General features: G+C 39.6%; 1 protein-coding gene across 5 annotated transcripts in view; it reads left to right on the top strand.

Annotated features, from left to right (window-relative positions):
• LOC104611454 (glycerol-3-phosphate acyltransferase ATS12, chloroplastic-like) overlaps nucleotides 1-13,248 on the top strand; it is a 51,542-nt gene that overhangs the window by 21,683 nt on the left and 16,611 nt on the right. For 4 of the 5 annotated variants that reach the window (XM_010278511.3, XM_010278509.3, XM_088901613.1 and 1 more), the window contains exons 11-12: nucleotides 7,934-8,053; nucleotides 8,154-8,267. In XM_010278511.3, the coding sequence (XP_010276813.1) occupies nucleotides 7,934-8,053; nucleotides 8,154-8,267 (234 nt within the window). Of the gene's footprint in view, nucleotides 1-7,933; nucleotides 8,054-8,153; nucleotides 8,268-9,999; nucleotides 10,135-13,248 lie in introns of those variants that run through there. The other variant, XM_088901614.1, reaches the window with a different exon arrangement.

The raw sequence follows: 13,248 nt of genomic DNA, 5'->3' as shown, positions 1-13,248 counted from the left end.
TATATCTTATTAATTGGGTTCCTTCCTGGGTCCTTGATATGAGATCTCCCTTTTCCTTTCTATACCCAAGTGAGGAGTTGTTTTCTATTTCCCTTAAAACATTTGGTTGTACCTGCTTTGTTCAGCTTCTCGGACCCCATCACTCCAAGTTCGAACCCAAGGCCTCCAAATGCATTTTCCTTGGTTATGCACAAACTCAAAAGGGTTATTGCTGCTATGATCCTGTCTCAGGGAGGAAGTTTGTCTCCATGGATGTCACTTTCTTTGAGGAGACACCCTATTATCTTCGGGTTTCTCCTCAGGGGGAGAGCAGTGAGAGTGGGGCAGTTCCTTTACCTATTCCATTGGGCGATGAGAGCTGCAATGGTGAGGGTGGTCAGAGGGATCAGGAGTTGAGGGTCTATCACAGGCGATGCATGCAGGTTGATCTCGGTCATCAGCAGTCCAGGCCAGCTCCAATCTCATTTGCAACTCCTAGTCCAGGTATTACAGTCCCAAGGCCCACAGAGACTCCCTCTACAGAGACTTCCTCTATTGTTGCTATTTCACCTCCTGCAGATGACCTTGACCTTCCGATTGCCATCAGTAAAGGGAAACGACCTTGTACCACATCTACAGCCCACTGTATTTCCCAGTTTTTATCCTATGATCGCCTATCTCCTACCTACAAGTCCTACCTTAGTTCCATTGCCAATGTCCCTATTCCAAGAACAGTGCAAGAAGCCCTATCCGTCCCGGAATGGAAAGATGCAATGCAGGTTGAGATGGATGCCCTGTTGAAAAATAACACCTGGGAGCTAGTTGGTCTGCCTAAAGGAAAGAAACCAGTTGGCTACAGATGGGTATTTACCATGAAGCACAATGCAGATGGATCCATTGAGAGGTATAAAGCTTGGTTAGTTGCGAAAGGGTTCACCCAAACTTATGGTATAGATTACTTGGAGACCTTTGCCCCAGTAGCCAAGATGACCACCATTTGAGTTCTATTATCCCTTGCAGCAAGTCACACTTGGCCTTTATACCAAATGGACGTGAAAAATGCTTTTCTGAATGGAGACCTACAGGAAGAGGTTTACATGCGTTTGCCTCCTGGATTCTATGATGCAGAAACAGGTAAGAAGGTTTGCCGGATCAACAAGGCTTTGTATGGTTTGAAGCAGTCACCTAGGGCTTGGTTCGATAGATTCAGATTAGCCCTTGTGAAGTTCGGCTATGTACAAGCCCAGTTAGATCATACTCTATTCATCAAGAGGGTAGAGTCCTCCTTGACACTACTTGCAGTATATGTTGATGATATTGTGGTGACAAGGAATGATAGCCATGAGGTTGAGTCCCTTAAACAACTCCTTCATCAAGAATTTGAGGTGAAAGATCTTGGTGTACTTCGGTATTTTTTGGGTATCGAGGTTGCTAGATCCAAACAGGGGATCTTTATCTCTCAGAGGAAATATGTCCTAGATCTGCTGGCAGAAACTGGGAAGTTAGGTGTCAAGCCTGCGGATACATCCATTGAACAGAACCACAGGATTAGTGCAGAGAGTGGGGAGCCTCTTGAAGACAAGGTTATGTTCCAGCGATTGGTAGGAAAGCTCCTATATCTCTGCCTCACTCGGCCAAATATCACTTATGCTGTTAGTGTTGTCAGCTAGTACATGCATTCTCCTAGAACTACACATCTTCTTGTGGCAGAAAGGATATTAGCATACTTGAAGAGATGCCCGAGTAGGGGTATACTGTTCAAGAACAATAACCACATGAAGGTGGAGGTCTATACGGATGCCGATTGGGCTGGGAGTGTTGATGACAGAAGGTCTACATCAGGATATTGTGCTCTTGTGGGAGGTAATCTTGTCTCTTGGAGAAGTAAGAAACAAATTGTTATCTCCCGATTTAGTGCTGAAGCAGAATACAGGTCAATGGCTAACGGAGTGGCTGAAATCCTATGGCTGAGATCTCTACTTGAGGAGTTGGGTATTGAGTATGAGAAGTCCCTGATGCTGTATTGTGATAATCAAGCAGCTATTAATATGTGCAGCATGACAGAACCAAACACATGGAAGTTGATCGACATTTTGTACGAGAGAAAGTCTCAAGAAGTATGCCTCCCTTACATCACATCCAATATGCAACTAGCAGATATCCTCACTAAAGCCGTATCAAGAAAGAAGCTAGAGGCGGATCTATCCAAGTTGGGAATGATAAACATTTATTCCCAACTTGAGGGGGAGTGTAGAGAACACTGATGTGGGCCCCACAACAGTGGTCCCACTTTGTCCGTAGGGTAGAATGTGCCCTAGTCATCTTAGGGTTAGTTGATGGTTAATCTGTTATTCCAGTTGTTATTTATATTTCAGTTTTATATTGTTTTATGTGTTATGTAAATACCAAGGGCAGATTTGTCCTTTCATGTAACTAGCATAAACTATAAATACTAAATAGAAGTGGCGGCGGCAGAACATTCAGATTCTGTCCTTCCTTTCAATTCTTATGTTCTATTTCTCTCTCTCTCTCTCTCCTCTTTCTCCTCTCCTCTATACCTTTTTTCTCCTTTTTCGAACCTGAAATCTATTAGGGTTCAAGACTGATAGCAGTCTTGTACTTCTACTGAATTATCAGCTGCATATCCCTTGAGAACCTCTTGAATTGTTTGATTTTGTTTCTAAAAGACCAAGGAGTCTTCTCATTCTGTTTTAGCCAACTTATTTCTATTTTGGAGTCACCTTCAAGCAAGGAAACCCTAGTTGGTGACAACCGATGCTGTGAAGGCTTTGTTTTTGTTATGTTTACCTTCGTACAGGTGCTGTACAGGGGTTGTATGACTCCCTCGTGACAGGTATGTTAGTTGCTGGTAGTGGGGTTTCAACAGTGGTGTTCCATTCTAGGAGGCAGATTAGTGTGTGTTTTGTGCCCTACTTTTGTGTTTGGCTTGTAGAACCTGCTTAATATGGAAACTGTTAATTCAACTTCATCTGAGGTTACAACCTGTGGTACAGTTGGTATGGGTGCTGAGAATATGTTTTTTCCGATGACAATCACCACTTTGAATGGTCTAAACTATCTAGAGTGGGCTAAAAGTGTGAAACTATATGTTACAGCTAGGGGAAAACCTGGATACATAATTGGGAGAGTGAAAGAACCTAAAAGTGGGACAGCTGATAGGTGGGACTAGGAGAACAGTATGGTGATGTCTTGGCTTCTTGCAGCCATGGAACCAGGGGTAAAGAAGAATTTTATATGGGCAGAGACTACAAGTGAGATATGGGAACAAACCAAAACAACCTACTAAGCAAAGACACTATGCTAAGATTTATCAGTTACATGCTGAGTCCTCAACTTGTAAACAAGGTGACCATAGTTTGTCAGCTTATTATTCAACTCTTACCTCTATTTGGAAGGAGTTGGATCACTATCAAACTGTAGAATGGAAGAATGATGATGATGCCAAAGCCTATAAGAGGTTGGTATCTCAACAATGAGCCTTTGCTTTTCTGTCGGGATTGAACGCTATGTATTTTCCTTTGGTATCCCTCCTCTCAAAAGGGATACTGGTGTTTTGATTCCGTTGGTCGTAGGTACTTCATCTCTATGGATGTTTCCTTCTTCAAGTTTGAACCGTTCTACCCTACTTCTCCTTAGGGGGAAGGTAGTATGGAGGAGGAAAAACAAGTTTACCAAGTTTCTCTTCCCTCTATTCCGGATCTAGCTCCATTTCATGCTTTTCTACGTATGTGCTGTAGAAACCAGCAGCGTTCTAAAGATGTAGAGCTACCGGATACTATGCAATCGATGCCATTAGACTCTCAGGAGGTAAGTCCAAATGAGTTAGACACCCTTATCCCTGTTGATTCCCTTGTTCCTGTTTTGGTTGTGGATGATCTTGACATCCTGATTGCTCATAGAAAGGGAGTTAGATTGTGTACTACCAAACACCCCATTACCCACTATGTATCATATGACCATATTTCCCCCTCTCACCGCGCTTTCTTATCTGTTGCTGATAGTATTCCCATACAAAAATGTGACAGAGGCTCTGACTTACCCTGAATGGACAAATGCTATGAAGGAGGAGATTAATGCCCTCCATAAGAATCACACTTGGGAGTTGGTGGATCTTCCAAAAGGGAAAGACCCTGTGGGGTGTAAGTGGGTGTTTACAGTGAAACACAAGGTGGATGGAACAGTAGAAAGGTACAAAGCAAGGCTGGTAGCCAAAGGGTACACTCAAGTTTATGGTATTGATTATGATGAGACATTTTCTCCAGTAGCAAAGATGAATTCAATTTGGTTTTGTTATCATTGGCTACAAATCTTGATTGGGAATTGCATCAACTTGATGTACAAAATGCCTTCTTAAATGGTGATCTAGAGGAGGCAGTTTATATGGTTCAACCACCAGGCTTCTATGCCAAAGGAAGTGAGAATAAGGTGTGCAAGTTGAGAAAGCCTCTATATGGCCTAAAACAATCTCCCAAAGCATGGTTTAGTAGATTTCATATGGCAGCTCAGCAGGTAGGATTCGAACAATGGCAGTCTTATCACACTCTTTTTGTTAAGAGGTCTCAGGAACAGGTTGCACTACTGATAGTGTATGTGGATGATATCATCATTACGAGGAATTAAGCTCTGAAATACAAGAGTTGAAGGAGTTATTGTCTTCCCAATTTGAGGTGAAGGATTTGGGTCCTCTAAAGTACTTCCTTGGGATTGAGGTTGCTTGCTCAAAAAGGGGTATCTTCATCTCTCAAAGGAAGTACATCCTAGATCTGTTACAAGACATAGACAAGGTGGGTGCAAAGCCACTGGACACCCCTATGGATGTTGATCATAAATTGGGTGATTGTGATGGTGAACCACTGAAAGATGTGAAACAATTTCAAAGGCTAGTGGGAATATTGCTTTACTTGTCTATGACACGTCTAGACATAGCTTATTTGGTTGGAGTTCTAAGTCAGTTTATGCATTCCCCTAAGACACCAGATATGGAGGCTGTAGAAAGAATTCTCAGGTACTTAAAGAAGTATGTGGGAACTGGGTTGTGATTCAGTAAGCACAGTCATCTGAAAGTGGAAGTCTATATAGATGCCGATTGGCTAGGTGCTGTGGATGACAAGAAATCTACAAGTGGGTACTGCACATTTGTGGGAGGAAATCTAGTGGCATGGAGGAGTAAAGAACAAAATGTAGTTGCAAAGTCTAGTACTGAAGCTGAGTATAAGGCTATGGCACATGGGGTGGCTGAAGCGCTTTGGTTGAAGAATTTACTAGGGGAGCTTGGGTTCCCAGTTAACAGCCCTATGTCTCTCTACTGTGATAATAAGGCAGCCATAAACATTGCTACTAACCCTGTTCTACACGACAAGACAAAACACATTGAAGTGGACAAGCACTTCATAACTCATAAGAGATAAATTGGAAAAGGGTGAAATCTGCACTCCGTATGTCAACTCCAAGGAGCAGATGGCTGATGTTCTCAAAAAGGGACTTTCATACTTGCGACAAAATGAGCTATGTGACAAGTTGGGCTTGATAGATATATTCAGTCCAACTTGAGGGGGAGTGTCGTTAGAATGATTTCAGAGTTATTTGTGCTGTTATAGTCATTTCTGCTGTTAGTTCTAGGGTGCTGTTGGCTTGTTTGTTGTTTTTTCTTATTGTTTTTTATTAGGGTGTGCTGCCAGGGGCAAGTATGTAATTTCCTTCTTTTATTTTTAATCTCATTGTTATAAATAGAGAGCTGGGCGCTGCCAGCCTGAGTTTTGTCTCCCAAACAGCCTTTCTTCTCTTCTTCCTATAAGAAAACAGGCCCGAGTACTTTGCGAATATCTATCTATCTATCTATATATATCCATTATGATCTCTAAGAACTCCTCCAATACCCAATGCTCCACAATTACCCAAACTGTAGCCACCAAAGTTTAATTTTACAAAAGCCTTCATTTGGTGGGATGGAATCTGTAATTTTATCATTCTTACTACTCAAGTATAAAAGATAGTGGGGACTCCAAGAACCTCACGATCTGTTCTGCTCTTTTTCCCATCTATTCTCCTCTCTTTTCTATTCTTTCTCTTCTCTCTTCACTCCTTTCCTTCTAGATGTGAATCAGTCTTCTAATATCAGGTTTAAAATCAGTAATTAACAGTGCAAATCAGATCTGAATAATAGTGCAAGAGCTGTGTATGTCAAAGAGAAGAAGAATTTGAATAATTCACCCTTCTCCTCTAACCCTATTTTATTAATCTCTAAAAATTAATGATGACAAGTATGCCCTTAAGTGGGCGGCCAGCTTGGCAATTACATAAAGAAAATAAAACAAGAACAAATAACAGGCCCATTAAGTGTGGCCCATCAACATAAAATAAAAGATAAAAATAAAGGATATCACACAAGCAGCTGTTAGGGCCCATTCGGCCCAGTCTCTTTACACTTCTTATTTCACCTATTCCTTTGAATTAAAGAAAGTTTTGTGCTGCTGAATTCAGTCCACTTCACTTGGATACTTCCCATGACCTTTTCTTGGGTTCTTCCTTTTCTCCCAAACAGTTAATTATTTCTTTTTTCCTGCATCATTCGGAAGGTTGCAGACCTAGTGCATCTTTGAATAATCTTGCCTTTCTTTGTTGATGATGGAGAGGAAAGGCCTTTCAAGAGAGGTCCAAGATCCTTAGGAGTGCTCCACCTGCACCTGAAAAGATCAATTAATCCCTTCCAAATACCATCTGCAAACCGATAGGAGATTAATAGATGGTAGATAGATTCCTCACACGCAAAACACAAAGGATAGATAAAAAGTAGAAGTTACCAATAAAGAAGGGGTAGATAAGAGGAGACAAACACAAATATGATATTTTTTGCAACATCTCAAAGGTGTGAATCTTTTGGTAGTACACCTCCCAAGTCCCAAGTCCCAACAGCCCTAATTTTGATTGGAACTGAGTTGCTCCAATTTCCAAATTTCCTTAACTAGGAAAGATTGAGCAGAAGGGGTCAGAGGAGAGAGCATTCTAAAAGGTGGCAGCACAAGTGAACATCCCCAATGCATTAGTTGTCCAGATTCTACAATCAGCATTAGAAGGCTGATTTCTTATTATTCTCAATTTCACAAATACTCCCAAAATACTTGGCAGCAATATGCAATTTAAAGTAAGTAAAGACAGATTGGTGACAATCTGTTGAAATAACTGATTATTTTTTTTCATAAGTGATAACTCATTATTTGGACCCTTTCAATGAAAGAGCTTTGTTATTTTATTTTATTTTGTAGTGGGTGGAATAAAAGAATATGCTAAGGGACTAAAATTGAGATACAGCATAACCAATTCATAACACTTGATCTCTCTCCTAAGCCTGGAGAGGCCACAATGGATCTCGCTTGGATGGAAAATTTGTTTACATGTCAAGTATAAAAAGTAAAAATCTGCTACTCCTCTTTTAGAATTTGGATAATTTCCAAGTAGGAATAATGTCCACATCTACAAACTGATCAAGGGTTTCCTGGTCTCCAATGCTGCAATGTTCATGATGCCGAGAGGATTGTTAAAGGGCAATATATTTTTTTGTCTATCATTCATATAACTTGAGGATGCAACCTGTGGAATCCCAAGTGAATTACTTACTTTTGAATGGTCAATGATTTGGCGCCAAATTCTTATCCGCTAGTTTACAGGGCTACTCTTCTTATGACTCTTATAAACATAGATCTCAGGTTTCTTGTTTCTTGGTGTAATGCTATGTGTCCTATTTAGAGCTGTCATGTTCTTTCTACACTGTTGGCTTTTATTTATTTCAATCTCAAAAATAATCTAGTTTTCTTCCGTCCTGTATGGTAAAACTTACATATATCAATAGTTAAAGTTTAAAACCATTATGTTTGACATATGCTTAATTTCCATTTCTTATCTTTATCAATCTCCTTTACCAATTTATTGGGGGCAGGCACCCTTTGATGTTTCTTCAGTAGACAATATGAGAAGACTTGTAGATCATTCAGGTATTCCAGGTCACATCTACCCTTTAGCATTGATATGCCATGACTTAATGCCCCCACCACCCCAGGTAGGCTCTTATCTCTGACTTTTTTCTCTTACAGTTTTCATTTATTATTTTTTGTGTTTCTTTTCCTCAAACTTGATAAAAACACAATCTCTTTCTCCAGGTTGAAAAAGAAATTGGAGAGCGGAGAGAAATTTCGTTTCATGGGGTTGGGTTATCTATAGCTTCAGAAATCAACTTTAGTCAAGTTGCTACTCACCATGAAGACTCTGAAGAGGTTTGCTCTGCATATTTTCTACATGGGTTACCATCATAATTTTTGATAGTATTCTATTATAGGATTGGTTCCTTTAGATGTGGTAACTATCCTGTGTTTCTTTAAATTTGCAATGCTCGGAATTGTTTAGCTAAAACCAGAGTTCTTTCACAAATTTTCCATGTTCCACACCACACTTGTTTTATTAGATTTGTTACTCATGAGATGCAGTCATAAGTGATAGACTAACAGCCAACAAAATTTCTGTTGCATCTTATACATGTTGAAAATTGTTCTCTACTTGTATCATTATATGGATGCTATCTCATTTATTATATCCAGAACTATGTTTAAAGAACAACAAATTTGGCGATAAAAAATTAGGAAGATTACCATCCTTTTTTCTTCTGTTTTTCCTTAGTTTTTCCCCTGATCAATGATAGATGAAAAGAAGTTCAATCAATCTCTACAATGAATATCCTTCAAATAATGCAATGCAAAACAGGGAATACATTACATAGAATAAAAAAGAAACTGGCATAAGCTTGCTCTTGGACTTCAACCCCTAGTAGAGCATCTTGTTTGCCATGGAATTAGCTGACTTAAAATACCATCTGCAAGGGCCATAGCCCAATGTTTGTCCCAGCCATCCAGGGTTGGGAGGGCCATTAGCCAATGCTTGCACCTCTGCAGCTATACCTTGAAACTTACAACTTAAGAAGTCACTGAAATGTAACTCATGCAACATGTCTTTTCATCTATAAAAAAAAAATAACGTGTCTTTTCCCAGATAACCTTCCACATCTCTTTAAGGTAAGTTATATTGTCTATTGTTGGTTATTTATCATTTACTCAAGTTTTTATCCTAGGTTTCTGATTTTCTCATAGTTTATAACTATAACATTGTTTCCATGAACTTTTTATTAATGTGCCTCAAGACTTCCTATTCTATTGAAACTTATATTTGCATGAAAAATGAAATCTGAAGCCCTTCATTTTTTTTTTTTGGGGGGGGCGGGGGCGCTGGTTGCCTGTCTACTGCTTCAATGCCTCAACACCACTTGGTAGATATTAGGAGAAACTGGTTTTTATGTGTAATATTCAGCCCTGAACTATATTTCTTATTGGGTAGTTTATACCTATGTTTATCAACCACAGACATTATAGATGTGGATAACAGCAGTAGCTTGAATGAACGACTCAATCACTTATTGCTCTCTCTTTTTGTGAATAAGATTTTTAAGGAGGTGGTGCACTCCTTAATGGCTGAAGTTGGGTTGAGTACTAGATCCTCAAATATTTTATTATCTAATTATTTAATTCACTAAAAGAAAAAAGCAATAAGTAATTCAGTTCAGCCACTTTAGTCATTATCAAATAAGTCTTAATCCTTGGGTAATTGGTGTAACACTTTAAATTCAATTTTTGAAATGCATTTTGACCTGCTCTAAAACAGTAAAAAAATCTTTCAAAATTTTGTTGAGGCTTTGAAGTTCCAAATGAATGTAATTAGGTCATTTCTTAAAATTTCTCCTTTTTTATGTCATCACATTTTGGTTTCCTTTTCCTTTTAAAACACTCATCATCTCCTCATCTTCCTATTTATTTATTTTTGTTTTCTTTTTCAACGTCTAAGCCTTGTCCAAACTATATGGGTCAGCTACATGAATCCTGTTTTGCCATTCCATTCTATTCAGTGTCATATCCATTGTTAAATTATCAGCACTTAAATTATTTCTTATGGGTATTGTAGATGGTCTTCTATGCACGTGATCAAACTATAAGTACATGGACTTAGCCCCCCTAGAAGAATGTGCCGGAGGCATTAAGACAAACGTCTGTGGCACATCACCTAACACAACCAAATTGAGATTTCTGCACAGAAGAAAAGAAAAGAAAACGCACAGACACCCACAACAACCAGGAACCCCACGTCCGTACAACAATTCTCTATCAAAGCCTGATGCACAGGAATCTGCGCATGCAATAAAGACTGGAATCATCTCGCAACCTGTGATAGTGCAGCAACCATCTGCGCTACAGCACCACACCATCACAACGGCACCAGTGCAACAGTGTGGCACACCAAGATAAGATGCAAATATTTCACTACTCAGATAGCACAATGCAGTAACTAGTCATCCTGGTTTCACCCAAGGCAGAAAAGGGCTTCTAGAAGCAGGGCTGTAGCCAAAGTCATGTTCCCATGCGAACCCGGAAAAGGAGGCATCGGCCTCTGACCCTGAGATCCCCATGACAACACATGGTGAAACCTTACTTGTGAACCCCTTCTCCCATATCTAACTGACTACCAAACTTACCATGATTGGAAGATCCCCTTCCTTATCACGTTACCTTCCTATTCGGATAGAAAACTCTATGCCTATAAATAAGATGAAGACCAGGCTTTCCACACTTCACGTCTTTGGAGAGAACAAACCATTCCTTGCTATGTCTTTCACCTCCTTCAATCTTCTGTAACCTACATCCACTATTTCTTTCCCTAAGAAAGCCATCTTCCGTCCTTTAGGAAGACCTCATACTGCCACCTTACCCCCCCCTGCCTACACAAACCATTTTAGTCTACTTTCTCTCATTTATCACCTATTGGAGCTACCTCTAGGTTTCTCTGAATGACATCATTTCTGATCCTATCCCTTTTAGTTTTTACACTAATCCATCTCAGTATATGGCCCATACGCATTTTTCCAATCTCATTTTTTGGACATGTTATTTCTTGGCTGCCCAACACTCTACTCCATACAGCATTGTTGTCCTTACAATTGTTTTATAGAAATTTCCTTTTAATCTAAGCAGTATTCACCTATGACATAAGACTCTAGGTGCACCCCTCTAGTTTTCCCATCCTGCTCCAATTATATTGACATAAGATTCTTGATTTTACTTTTATCATTATTAAATCTACATTGCATATATATATTTTTTAGTTGTACTTATTTTAAAACCTTTTGTTTCTAAGGTGTTTGTCCATAAACCTAATTTTACATTTAATCCTTTGTTAGTTTCACTAATTAATACTATATTATCAGCAAACAACATGCACCATAGGTACACACACAGACACACACACACACACACACACACACCAAGCTATGTGTTGACCTTTGTACTCATGAATTTGAATTTGTAAGTTTTATGAGAACCATTTAAATTGTTTGGTTTCATTCATGAAGCACCACATAGCTTTTGCCTCCTCCAAAAGACAACTAATTACCACCTTGGAGTCTCCTTCAATAACTAGTCTTTCAGTTCACATCTCCTTGGCTTTTTGTACACCAAAGGTCGCTCCCATTAACCCAGCCTTTTTGCACTTGGCAAGGATACTTCCACTCTCATCCCTTATTGCACCTCCAATACCAGATGGCTCCAGGTTACCCACACTACTCCCATCAAAGTAAAGCTTTCACCACCGTCTGCCTGGTGGTGGCGACTCCTTTGTAACTCTTATCTTTCTAGAAGATGAAGCCACAACTGCCCTCCCTCTAAGTATATCGTCCATTATGAAATCAGAATAAATAAATGAATGAATGAAGTCCTCACCCAATATGCAACTCTCATGTCATTTTTGCGTCTTAGCAAGTCATTTACTTGGGTAAATGCACTTATCCGGACTAGTGTTTCCTGGGAAACACTTACCCAAATAAGTTCACTTACCAGTGCTCTTTTATTCCCCAAGTAAAGTTGTACAATGATCGGTTTATATAAAAAATGACATTATTGAAGGGACAATATTGTCCCATGACGCATTAGCAATTTTCGATGAGGATGGGCAAGTGATTTACCCAAATCTCAGCAGTGTATTACTTGCCCAAGTAAATGAGCCATTCGGGAATCATTCTTTTCTATAGGACCCACTAATACTGAAATATGAACGTGGGTTTATTTCTTTTCCATGGGACCCACCAACTTACCTGTCCCTACTTCCTGGAAAACAAACAAGACCTTAGAGTAGTAGTTTCAATTAAGGCTTCCTTGCTCAATTCTTTCTCTTTGAAAATTTGTGCATTTCTTTCCTCCCATAACGTCCAGTCTATTGTAGCTCCTGTGGATTTTCACATTATTCTACCTCTTTTTTTGGGCATCAAAGCATTGAAACATCAAACGACCTATCCAAGCTGACGAGATCTCACCTGCAACCAAAAAGAGTCAGGAACCGATTCCAAATACAACAAGCCAATGGACAGGAGATTAGCCTGAATATTTTTAGTCAATTCATCTGTGACTAGTGCAAATAAATAAGGACTAAGTGCTGTGAGCCTTGGTGAAGACCCATTCTAACTATAAAATCTGATTTCTCTCTCACAAGCGTTCTAATATTGATTGTTGCATCCTCACACATATCCTTGATTAGGCTCACATACATATTTGCAAATTCAACAATGAGAGCTTGTCTTACACCGCCAGTCCTAAAATTGGATAAAGGAGGCTTGTGTCAGGTTGGCAGCCAGCATTCAAACCTTTTGCCAAATTCTTATGGTCATGGATCCCAGTTAGGGAAGTGGGGTTTAACTTCTTGCTTTAGAGATGGTCCAATTAGATTGGTGTCTCCTACCTGCTGCTGGTTCTCTCATGTTTTGTAGAGAAATGGGGAGGAAAGGGTGACAAGCGAATAGAAATAAACCCAACAGCACATTGGGGATGCATAATGGTGAGGTGTGCTAGAAAGAGAAACACTACATGAAATGGATCTCATTTTGAGATGTTGCTATAGGACTATGGTCATGGAGGAGATTGTACCATTTTCCTTATGTTGTTCCACTCCTTCCTCCTGAAGGAGATGTGCATGCAAATCCCATATCTTTTGATCCTTAATAAAATGTTGTTAGCAATTGAGGTAACAAAGAAACTATATGCACTTTTCTGAAGTCTGCTACCAATGGACTCTCACCATATTTGAAAGTGTAAGAGCACAGTAACTGCAGTAGTGGTGGTAGTAGATGGAAAGTTTTATTGTTTATTTTGTATTTGTGTATGATCTTGG

Source organism: Nelumbo nucifera, chromosome 3, assembly GCF_055504915.1.
Source record: "Nelumbo nucifera cultivar China Antique chromosome 3, China Antique-T2T, whole genome shotgun sequence".
Classification (NCBI taxonomy): Eukaryota; Viridiplantae; Streptophyta; class Magnoliopsida; order Proteales; family Nelumbonaceae; genus Nelumbo; species Nelumbo nucifera.
This window is presented reverse-complemented; position numbering and strand designations above follow the sequence as displayed.